The sequence below is a fragment of the Lissotriton helveticus genome, chromosome 2_1 (assembly GCF_964261635.1).
Source record: "Lissotriton helveticus chromosome 2_1, aLisHel1.1, whole genome shotgun sequence".
Lineage (NCBI taxonomy): Eukaryota > Metazoa > Chordata > Amphibia > Caudata > Salamandridae > Lissotriton > Lissotriton helveticus.
In genome coordinates this window covers 92,104,377-92,116,688 of record NC_136059.1, presented here as the reverse complement: position 1 = coordinate 92,116,688, position 12,312 = coordinate 92,104,377, and the positions used below count along the sequence as shown (strand labels likewise).

The window sequence follows — 12,312 nt, the reverse complement described above, 5'->3', positions numbered from 1 at the left end:
TAGTGAGTAGTGAGTGCAGAGTAGTGAGTAGTGAGTGCCGAGTAGTGAGTAGTGAGTGCCGAGTAGTGAGTAGTGAGTGCAGAGTAGTGGGTGCAGAGTAGTGGGTGCAGAGTAGTGGGTGCAGAGTAGTGGGTGCAGAGTAGTGGGTGCAGAGTAGTGGGTGCAGAGTAGTGGGTGCAGAGTAGTGGGTGCAGAGCAGTGGGTGCAGAGCAGTGGGTGCAGAGCAGTGGGTGCAGAGCAGTGAGTAGTGGGTGCAGAGCAGTGAGTAGTGGGTGCAGAGCAGTGAGTAGTGAGTGCAGAGTAGTGAGTGCAGAGTAGTGAGTGCAGAGTAGTGAGTGCAAAGTGCAGAGTAGTGAGTGCAGAGTGCAGAGTAGTGAGTGCAGAGTGCAGAGTAGTGAGTGCAGAGTGAGTGTGCAGAGTAGTGAGTGCAGAGTAGTGAGTAGTGAGTGCAGAGTAGTGGGTGCAGAGTAGTGGGTGCAGAGTTGTGGGTGCAGAGTTGTGGGTGCAGAGTTGTGGGTGCAGAGTTGTGGGTGCAGAGTTGTGGGTGCAGAGTTGTGGGTGCAGAGTTGTGGGTGCAGAGTTGTGGGTGCAGAGTTGTGGGTGCAGAGTTGTGGGTGCAGAGTTGTGGGTGCAGAGTTGTGGGTGCAGAGTTGTGGGTGGGTGCAGAGTTGTGGGTGGGTGCAGAGTTGTGGGTGGGTGCAGAGTTGTGGGTGGGTGCAGAGTTGTGGGTGGGTGCAGAGTTGTGGGTGGGTGCAGAGTTGTGGGTGGGTGCAGAGTTGTGGGTGGGTGCAGAGTTGTGGGTGGGTGCAGAGTTGTGGGTGGGTGCAGAGTTGTGGGTGGGTGCAGAGTTGTGGGTGGGTGCAGAGTTGTGGGTGGGTGCAGAGTTGTGGGTGGGTGCAGAGTTGTGGGTGGGTGCAGAGTTGTGGGTGGGTGCAGAGTTGTGGGTGGGTGCAGAGTTGTGGGTGGGTGCAGAGTTGTGGGTGGGTGCAGAGTTGTGGGTGGGTGCAGAGTTGTGGGTGGGTGCAGAGTTGTGGGTGGGTGCAGAGTTGTGGGTGGGTGCAGAGTAGTGAGTGCAGAGTAGTGAGTAGTGAGTGCAGAGTAGTGAGTGGTATGGTATGGTATGGTAAATGGTATTTATCAAGCGCACGTTCACCTACAGTATCTTGGCGCTAGGATGGGCAAAATATCTAAGCCTGGACTGGGGAACTCAAATAAATGCAGACGAGAAGAGCCAGGTTTTCAAGGATTTTCTAAAATGAGCGTGAGAGGGGAGAAGACGCAGTGCAAGGGGGAGGGAGTTCCAAAAAAGAGGGGCCTGTGAGGAAAACCGCAATCCTCCATGCTTTTTCCGCCTAAAGGAGCAAGGAATGAGGAGATTGTGAGTGGATGAACGAAGGTCGCGCTGAAGAACATGTCGATGTAAAAGGGAAGAAATGAATACGGGTCCCTGAGAGGAAAGAGCTATGTGAATCAGGCAGCCAAGTTTGAAAAGGCTGCGCTAGGCCACTGGGAGCCAATGAAGGCTCTTTAACAGGGGCTTCGTGTGCGTGGTTTTAGGCAATCCATAGACCAACCTGGCTGCCTGGTTCTGAATAAGTTGGAGACCTTTTATTTGATATACTGGGATACCCACGAATAGCGAGTTCGCATGGTCGATTCGCGAAATGACCAATCCCAGGGTGACCTGAGCAAGAGCTTCGTGGGTGAGGAATCTGCTGATTTTCCGTATGCGACGCAGATGATAGAAGCAAGTGGAAACCACAGTCTTAATTTGTGCCCTCATTGAAAGATCTTTGGAGATAGTAACCCCTAAGCTCCTGACAGTGTCAACCGGAGATGGAGAGGGACCAAGTGAGCGAGGCCAGAAGAGCGAACTCCAAGGACTGTCATGGGGTCCAGTGAGAACTAACTCCGTTTTGTCTGGATTGAGTTTGAGTTGATTATGATTCATCCAGGAGCTTATAAAATTCATTACAGAGTGGACATGTTGTATAGAAGACAGAGAAGAATCAATACTGAAGATGATCTTAAGGTCATCCGCGTAGTTGAAAATGGTGACCGATTTCTGTTGAAGCTCCGAGATGAGGGGGCGAATATAAAGATTAAAAAGAAGTGGTGAGAGCGAGGAGCCCTGCGGGACTCCACAGGTAAGATGTTTTTTCACTGTGGAGAAAGGTGGAAGTGACACGGCTTGGGTGCGACCCTGAAGAAAGGAGGCGATCCACTTCAGTGGTAGTCCCTGGATGCCGGCGTGCTCGACACGTTCAAGTAAGATGGAATGATCAACCGTGTCGAACGCCGCCGACAAATCTAGGAGCACCAAAGCCCGAGAGATGTTCTGATCCGCCCCCCTTCTTAACTCCTCGTGAATAGCCAAGGCGATAGACTCGGAGGAATGCTGGGGTCCGAAGCCGGCCTGATGGGGGTCAAGGAAGTGAGAGGATTCAATAAAGCTGCTTAAGCAACTACCCACATAGGCTTCCAAGACTTTACCCAAGTAGGGAAGGAGGGAAATTGGACATAAGTTGGAAGGAATGTCGGGATCTGATCCAGGTTTTTTCAGAATTGGAGAGACCACCGCCGTTTTAAAAGAAAGGGGAACCACTCCGGAAGATAGGGAATTGTTCAAGAGGGCTAATGGGGGTGTGGGAATCTGATGATAGATCTCACGACTGATATCAGGAGGGCAACAATCCTGAGGCGAGCCCGATTTCACCTTCCCTAAAAGAGAGAAGAGATAGTCCTCGGTAAGAGTAGGGAATGCCAAATAGCGCAAGTGATTAGGGGCAGCTGTGGAGAAGTGTGGTGTAATGGTAGCAACCGGAATACTGGATTTTATTGTTGTGATTTTATCAATAAAATAACTGTTAAGTGAGTCACAGAGAAATTGCGATGGGGGAGATTTAATGATGATGCGGTCAGGTTTGACCAGCTCATCCACAATGGAAAAAATGATTTTAGATTTGCAACTGGCCCCAAGAATTTTCGCCGAAAAATGTGCTGATTTAGCCACCACGATAGCCGACTTATAGTCCTGCAAGGCCTTCAGGGACAGGGTTTTCTTAAGGGGGCAATAGTGGAGCCTCCACTTGCGCTCCAATTGGCGCAGAGCGAGCTTCCTGTCCCTGAGGTCTTTAGTGAACCAAAGTTGGGCATCGTGGGGTCGCTTGTTTTTTAAAACCTTAAGGGGAGCAAAAGTGTCTCTCGCCTGGGTCAGCCAGGAGGAGACAACGTCTGCTTGAACATGTGGCGAACATTGAGTGTCCAAGAGATCTGGAAAAACTGAGAGGGTGGAAGTGAGATTGGAACAGATGGAAGGCCTGTCTACGTGCTTCCAGTCTCGGATCAGAACAGGGGCAGCCGAATAAGTAGATATAATGGTCGGCAGGCTAATAGAAAATGAGACAGAATAGTGGTCAGACCAGGCACAAGAGGAAACCAGAAGCTCAAAAATGTCTAAGTTGAGGCTCCAGGCCTGGTCCAGGGTATGTCCTTTAATATGTGTCGCTACTGTGACAAGTTCTGAAAAGTTTAGCCCCGCAAGCAGATCCCTAAACTGTTTAGAGCAGGAGCTCTCAAGGGGATCATGTGGCCAATAATTAAAGTCCCCCAGAATGAGGAGCTTGGCTTGATTAATTGCCAGCTCAGCAACAAGATTGCTAAAAAATTGGACAAAATTTGGGGAAGGATTGGGAGGGCGGTAACAAAGAACACAAGCCAGTTGAAAGTTTTTCGAGTGCAAAGTGACAACAAGGATCTCAGCCAACGGAGTGTCGGGAATAGTGAGGGAGGTAAAAATATGTGAGTGAGCAATAATGGCAGCAACTCCTCCCCCCATCTTCCAGTCTGGTCGATTGGCCTGGAGAATATAATAGTTATCAGGGAGGGCAGCCAGAATGTCTGGTGTAGACTCCGATGATAGCCAGGTTTCAGAGAGAAACAGGATATCTGGGTGGAGCGTGTTGAGTAGATTGAAAATCTCGACCTGATGTTTGGCTAATGAACGGGTATTTAGATAAAAAATAGAAAGTTTGGAAGGGATCGAGGCAGGGTGTGTAATTTTGATAGGAGAATTATAAGAACCATCCAGGAGAGCAGGGGAAGTGTAAGGAGACGAAGACAAGATTCCAGTGGAGGCAAGGCTTTCACAAAGTTAACCACTGATAGTCCACACAGGGGAAGGGGCCCTAAGTTAAGCAACCAATGAGCACGTCTGATAGGAGCGTCGGATAGGCGGATGGGCCCGGAAGTAGTGAATCACTTCCGGGGCCCCGAATCTCAGAGTAGTGGGTGCAGAGTAGTGAGTAGTGGGTGCAGAGTAGTGAGTAGTGAGTGCAGAGTAGTGTGTAGTGAGTGCAGAGTAGTGAGTGCAGAGTAGTGAGTGCAGAGTAGTGAGTGCAGAGTAGTGAGTGCAGAGTAGTGAGTGCAGAGTAGTGAGTGCAGAGTAGTGAGTGCAGAGTAGTGAGTGCAGAGTAGTGAGTGCAGAGTAGTGAGTGCAGAGTAGTGAGTGCAGAGTAGTGAGTGCAGAGTAGTGAGTGCAGAGTAGTGAGTGCAGAGTAGTGAGTGCAGAGTAGTGAGTGCAGAGTGAGTGTGCAGAGTAGTGAGTGCAGAGTGAGTGTGCAGAGTAGTGAGTAGTGAGTGCAGAGTAGTGAGTGCAGAGTAGTGAGTGCAGAGTAGTGAGTGCAAAGTAGTGAGTGCAGAGTAGTGAGTGCAGAGTGAGTGTTCAGAGTAGTGAGTAGTGAGTGCAGAGTGAGTGTGCACAGTAGTGAGTAGTGAGTGCAGAGTAGTGAGTGCAGAGTAGTGAGTGCAGAGTAGTGAGTGCAGAGTAGTGAGTGCAGAGTAGTGAGTGCAGAGTAGTGAGTGCAGAGTAGTGAGTGCAGAGTAGTGAGTAGTGAGTGCAGAGTAGTGAGTAGTGAGTGCAGAGTAGTGAGTAGCGAGTGCAGAGTAGTGAGTAGCGAGTGCAGAGTAGTGAGTAGCGAGTGCAGAGTAGCGAGTGCAGAGTAGCGAGTGCAGAGTAGCGAGTGCAGAGTAGCGAGTGCAGAGTAGCGAGTGCAGAGTAGCGAGTGCAGAGTAGCGAGTGCAGAGTAGCGAGTGCAGAGTAGCGAGTGCAGAGTAGCGAGTGCAGAGTAGCGAGTCGTGAGTGCAGAGTAGCGAGTCGTGAGTGCAGAGTAGCGAGTCGTGAGTGCAGAGTAGCGAGTCGTGAGTGCAGAGTAGCGAGTCGTGAGTGCAGAGTCAGTGTGCAGAGCAGTGAGTGCATAGTGAGTAGTGAGTGCATAGTGAGTAGTGAGTGCATAGTGAGTAGTGAGTGCATAGTGAGTAGTGAGTGCATAGTGAGTAGTGAGTGCATAGTGAGTAGTGAGTGCATAGTGAGTAGTGAGTGCATAGTGAGTAGTGAGTGCATAGTGAGTAGTGAGTGCATAGTGAGTAGTGAGTGCATAGTAGTGAGTAGTGAGTGCATAGTGAGTAGTGAGTGCATAGTAGTGAGTAGTGAGTGCAGAGTAGTGAGTAGTGAGTGCAGAGTAGTGAGTAGTGAGTGCAGAGTAGTGAGTAGTGAGTAGTGAGTGCAGAGTAGTGAGTAGTGAGTGCAGAGTATTGAGTGCAGAGTATTGAGTAGTGAGTGTGTAGTGAGTGCAGAGTAGTGAGTAGTGAGTGCAGAGTAGTGAGTAGTGAGTGCAGAGTAGTGAGTAGTGAGTGCAGAGTAGTGAGTACAGAGTAGTGAGTGCAGAGTATTGAGTAGTGAGTGTGTAGTGAGTGCAGAGTGTGAGTGCAGAGTAGTGAGCGTGCAGGGTGAGCAGTGTGTGAGCGTGCAGGGTGAACAGTGTGTGAGCGATACATATCCCTATTCCCAGTACATTGTTATCCTGGGTTCTTATGTCAACAAAAGCGGTCACTTGTAGTTTTTTAGTGCGCCTGCGTCTATTGTTCTACAATGCCATGTTGAGGTTGATTGTTTCTGCCCATACATGTCTAACAGCCTTCATCACGAGCCAAGAAGATCACTAGGGTCTCTCCTTCCTTTTTTATTTATTTAAGAAATCTGCTCGAGGTTCTGATATCTGAATATATAATCTACTTCATTCATGCATACAAACTGCAGTAGTTTTAGTAATTAGAACTGCCAGAGCCTGAAATTGATTCACATTGATAATGGTATTGATCTGCTAACCATACATACCCCTGGGCATTTCTGTATTAGTGTCAGCGTGTGTCAGTATTCAGACGTTTCTTCTCCTCCCCTAGGACATTTCTAGAGAGAATCCTTATACTACCCAGTATGTTGCTCAAGGCCCTCTGCGGATCAGTACCGAGTAGCTGAAGCATGGCTGCCTGTGTAGGGCTGAATATGAATTTCACGGAAACCTGTTTTTCAGTATTTAGATATTTATATGTTCTACTGATGTTAAGTGTTTTTGTAGTACCGTAACTGCTTGAGAACGGTTTTCTGAATTTCATACTCATATTGTTGGCATTGGATGCATGTGTTTTTTTTTTCCGGCGTAAGTGCTCTGAGATTAAACATGTGGGAGTTTTCTAGGGGTCTTCATTCATTTTGACTTTCTTTTTTTTAAATTGTTTCCATGAAACTCAGCGGATTTTTTTTATATTTGTTTCATTACAAAGAAGCTCTAACTTTACTAAAACAGTAACATGCAATTTAAGAGCACCTGCTGCAGAGTTCCTTGTAAATCCAGGTTTCAGGCAGCAATAAAAATGTCATGATACCTTGTGATTAATGTTCCTGATGGAGAGAGATCAGAGGTTTGTCTAGTAGCAGGTTTGACTCACCATAAAGTAGTGCAGAGGGTTAATCTGCTGCAAAGAACAGATCGGTGTTTGGGTGGATATCTGAGCGGATTCGTAAAGCCAGCCTTTACCAGCACTATAAAGCAAATTAAATGTATGTGAGAGAGGGCCTAAGGGAAGCTGAGGTCCACTTTTTACACGGTGGTAATGATGGAATCAGAGGAGGAGGTGGGCAGCACCACTGCTAAAGCTGGCCCTGTTTCTAGCTCAAGCGGCACCGGCACCTGTAGTCTAAAGATAATACCTCTGCCTCAAGTGAAGTACTCTGGTACCGAAGGATGACTAGCAAACAATATTATTCACAACGTTGCTTACTATTCAGCAATATTTGACAGTTTGCAAATCATCTTTATACAACAATTCAGAGTTTGATAACAAATTAATGCAACACATTGTGTAATATACAATGCCAATAGCTCAAACTTTAATGCTGCGAGACCTATTGCATAGTAAATGCTTGTTTTAATAGCAATGTGCATATTTCTTGAAGCACTAAAGCTCCAACGTCATACTTATTTTGCCATTATTATCGATATTCACTGTGCATTTCTTATTTTTATTTTTTCAGGAAGACATTAATCAAATCTACAATTTGCTTTGCCGGCCAGCCTGGAACTTGGCCAGCTCTGTTGTCCCACCCTGGCCCCTTTTTATGATTAAAATAATATATATTGTTTTCAAGGGATGATTTTTTCTTTGCTCAATCTGGAGTGCACGGGTTGTATTTACAGGCTGTGGATTGTCTGGCATTTAAAGGATGACCTCTTACCCTTTACCTGCTATAGCTCAAACCTTACTCTTTACCCGCTATATCTTACCACAAATAGTTCTTCATTTAATGCTCTTGTTGGAAACAACATTGTTGTTCAGACATGTTTTCTCATTTGTAAATAGATGTACCTCTTCTGGCAGATAATTCTGTTCAACTGTCTCAAGTTTATTAATGTTCACAATATGCAATATTTTTATTTTCTTGATATTTTGTTGAGTTTTTTTTATGTAGCTCAAATGGCCTCTCAGAGGAGGTGGCTGTCGACATCAATCCTTTTCATATGCTAGCATGCATATTGGCAATACCATGTTAGAATTGTACAAGTGTATTAGTTTTGTCAGGAAGGGCACTTGAATTTTTGCATTCTTTATAACAAGGTAGTTTAGTTTTTAATTGTATGTGAATATATATATATATATATATATATATATATATATATATATATATATATATATATTCCCATCTAATATGCTTTATTCAGTTATTGTTTGCCTTAAAACTATATACTAATCATTGAAGTGAAGTAATTAGCCGTCTCTAATTTTCGTAAAAATTAATGTGTTTGTTGTCATTACTGAAAATCACGCACCAGTGTTAAAGCGTTGTTATAGGAATTTTTTTTTTCCTCAGCAGGATCCTAGGCTGCAGCATATGGTGGATTGTGCTCAAAGAAACCTAGCTCGAACATCAGATGAAAAACACAAGGAAACATTGACATTGTTGGTTTTCAGCATCAGATTGCGGGAAAACGCCGGAAATAATATTGGAAATTGAGTCTATGGCATAAAAATGATTTGCAGCTGTTTGTAAAAGAATGTCCGCAGCGAGGCATTGTTGAACCCCGTACCTGGCAAACATCACTATCAGCTTGACACTGGTGGCCATCACTGAAACCTGGCGCCGGTCTCTGCTTTCTGAGCCCTGATGCTACCAACATCTCACTGAAGTCTAGCACTGACCATTCCTCACTGATGCCTGGCACTGGACACTCTCTAGCAATGCTTGGGAAAGGCACCTCGCTAACCGGTGTGGTTCCGGACAATGTTTTGACCTCGCTTTCACAGGCGGTAAAGCGATCTGCAGAAAGAGCGGAGATTGACTGTGCACCAGATCATGATTCTGACTCTGAGTATGCTTGTGAAGTGCCTGACTCTCCTGCAGAGCCACCAACTGCTTGCAGCAGACCTCTTGTAAGCTTAGACCAGAGCAGTGATGTGCCATCAGCAGACGTTGCATCCGATGTTCTTAACACCGACAAACCTTCCACTGCGGTTCCATCAGCAGATAATTCATCCTCTCCTGAAGTGCCTCCAGAAATTGTGAAGTGGGTAAGTTGTTTTTGTTCATGAACACTTCATGGCGATGTATGCACCTCAGTCAACTGGTAAATATATTTATAATTTGTTTTTATTCTTCCATCCCTAAAGGTAAGTCTATAAAATTATTACCATCTTCTGGATTTATCTAGACTCTGTTACCCTACGTTTGCTTCTTCACAGTGAAGATACTGGAGTGAAAGAACATGACCGCCAAATATTTTTGTCAGTTGCTTGTAGTTTACAGCTCACAAAATACCCAAACTAATGTATTCAGTGCAAACTACCAAAGAGTTGTCTAATTTCAGTGAACAGATGTGGGGCAAGCATTCTCCAGATCTTATCAGTATTTTTCCTTTTGTCAATTGTGATTCAATTTCACTTGTTCTCTTGCTAAAATATCCGAAACTTTAAGCCCCAAGTGTTTGTTCCTAGGAGGGTGCAGCGTGCCTTACAGTTCTGAGTGGGTCAGCTTTACAGTTAACATACATTTTTTGTATAATGTACTGGGTAGTTGTTCATCAGAAGCTCGAGTAATGACAAATCCAGCCTGCTGTGGTACCACCACTCTCAACGTAACTTAAGTTTCTGACCAAGCCACCTTTCAAAAGGAAGTAAAGAAAAGGAAACAAAATGTATTTTATGCAACGTACTTCCACATTTCCTTCAGAAAAGGTTGGATTTCTGCTAAGTTTTGGTGGACTTGTGTATTATCAAATTACATACAAATCCTCTATCCAGGCTATGTACCTTGTATGGGTTTTCATGTTGTAGTTGGACAATTCCGAAATGTTAGCAGCATAGCGAAAGGATTCCCAATATTTCGACTGTCATCTATTGTCCTCTGAAAGTATTCTAGAAATAGAATAACGTTCTCTGTGGTTTGTACTGCAATTATGTTTCAAGTATACTATTAATATTATATTTTTTTCCTTTTTTTTCCTTCCAACTTGTTTTAATTACCTATCCAGTGTGTTGCACCGAAGTCTGACTTGCTATGATTCTATACATATTTTTGTAATTCCCCTCTTGCCAAGTGTTCCATTTTCCAGTGCTTTTGTCTGCTCTTTGGTGCTGCCTATGTTTATTCATGTACTCAATACCAAGGTAAATGTTGCTGCATGTGCTGTATGTATCTAATAGGAAGGAATGCTGCACATCTCCGCTTCAGTCCTGCAATTTTGCTTTTATGTGGGAACAGCAGTTCCTTTTGCACTGCTTTCAAGATGCAAATCGAGATGTTTCAGGCCATCTGCAAATTCTTCAAATCATCATCAGCCCTTGTTATTGAAAGTCTCATATCAATTTTCAGCTATCCTCCAAACAATTTGAAATTTTTTTTTTTTTTTTTGAAGACCTTTATTTACATCATTAGGATAAACATGTGCGGGCCTACAACCAATCCGGCCGGCCACAAGTCAAAGACGATCAAAAAAATCAAAATAAGCGACACAAGGCCAGTTGGCAGGCCAGCAAACATAATTAAACAATGCTAGAGATGGAATAAGCGGCAATAACGGCCCAATATCAGGATCAATGAGGTCCATTTTATGATAAGGGGACAAGGCTCATGACTGACTCACAAACAAAGGGATAACCCCGAAACAGGAATACACCCATGCTGAAACGAAAGAAGGGGGGGGGGTTTGGGGGGGGAGGAGGATATAAGGGCACGAGTCGATAGCAGCACAAAATAAACGTAAAATATAGTGGAGAAGCATACAAGTGCTACCAAGATCTTACGTCCCCCACCCAATAACACGCTAACAGAGACAAGGGGAACGGATAAACTGTACGACCCGAACCCACTTCTAACAATACGAGCCTGGGAAAAAAGGGGGGGGGGGGGAAAGGGGATAGGGAAGGGGAAGGGGGGAAAAATAGGGGGGGAAACAAAGGGGAGGAAACCAAAAAGGGGGGACAAAAAAGGGGGGGGAAAGGAAGGAGAAGAGCAAAACAAAGAAATATAAAAAGAGAAACACAATCGTGCAAGATGGGCGCCACCCCGGGCCAGGCAACCCGTGACTAATAGTACAGAAGAAAGTGGAGAGCTGGCGAAAAGAAGGGCATGGAAGTCGCGACAAAGCATCGAAACCGATGAAAGTGGCGTAGCAACAGACCCCAACCCACTCATGCCTGAGAAGCGAGGCCAGAAGCGGCACCGCTATAAAGGAATAGAAAAGGGCCATAGAACCAAAGAAAACATCTGAAAGACCCCACCCACCCGTCCCACCCCGCACCCCTGCAGAAGGCTACGGCCTACCCTCCAAACAGCGTGCCTGTCGCCCTAATCCGAAACCCGAAATATAGTGAAAAAAGAAAGTAGAAGAAGAAGACAAAAAGAGGAGGAGAGGAAATAGAAAACAAAAATAAATGGGAGGGAGGAGCCAGAGGATATGAGCAAACACATTCGGCCGCGACCCTTCCCTGACCAACGCACGAATAAGCATCAAATCAATACTACATCTTCACATACAGCAAAAATCACAGGGAGGGGGAGGAGGAAGAGACTGTAACGATTCACCGTATCAGGGAGTACATACATCAGTGCAACGGGCAGGTAAACCAGCAAACTATCATGTCGTACAACTCACCCCAAACCCTTCCTAGCCATGAAACCAACCCAATAAAGGAGAATGTGGAGCGGACCACCCAGCACAAAATAATCGTAATGTTGTCCAGAGTCACGGCAGTGATATAAATCAGGGAGAGCCTTCGTACGGAGGGAACACAAAAAATCAATAAAGCAGGTCAATTGTAGTAGCAACGACAGGGCAAGCAAAGGCAAGCCGGAGTCCAGATGCGCAATTCGACAATACAAAGGTACCCCTCCAGGACGAAAGTTCGAATCCAACGAAGCAGGATCAAGCAGCGGCCCACCATAAGTCCCAGGTACCCGGGAAGGAGCAGATCTCCGCGGCGTGTGGAAGTCCTCGAAATCCAGGCGGCAAGGAGGCAAAGGGTCAAAAGTCACCGGCCCATCAGTCGGCCGAAGAATAACAACAGCAACTCCTGGCGCAGCCGAAGGGGGCGAAGCAATGGCGGCATCAGGACGATAGGGGTGCATGGAAGAGCGGCGGCCCAAAATGGCGGCGAGCCGCGTAGGGTCAGCAGAGGCACCGGGGGCCAAGACAGCGTACAATGACATCAAGGCGTCCAGGACATCTCCGGGCGTGGGCGCTCGGGTACACACCCGGGCCTCCGCACAGTCCAGCCGGTAAGGAGCGCCGATGCAGAGCTGAGCATCCCCCGCGTTGTCGGTAGCCATCTTGTGAGTTTCGCCGCCCCACACTCCACCGTGGGCCCCCAAACAGTTCCCAAATGGAGGACTTTACAGACCTCCGGAGGCTCCCAACAACGGCCTCACCGGCACAGGATGGGCGAGCGCCCGATGGGGGGGTGGGTCCCCTCCGAACAGTG

General features: G+C 46.4%; 1 protein-coding gene across 3 annotated transcripts in view; it reads left to right on the top strand.

Moving 5' to 3' along the window:
* LOC144817741 (uncharacterized) overlaps window positions 1-12,312 on the top strand; it is a 344,338-nt gene that overhangs the window by 48,055 nt on the left and 283,971 nt on the right. For 2 of the 3 annotated variants that reach the window (XM_078674520.1, XM_078674519.1), the window contains exon 2: window positions 8,210-8,904. In XM_078674520.1, the coding sequence (XP_078530646.1) occupies window positions 8,548-8,904 (357 nt within the window). In that variant the 5' untranslated portion in view covers window positions 8,210-8,547. Of the gene's footprint in view, window positions 1-8,206; window positions 8,905-12,312 lie in introns of all 3 variants that reach the window. The other variant, XM_078674518.1, reaches the window with a different exon arrangement.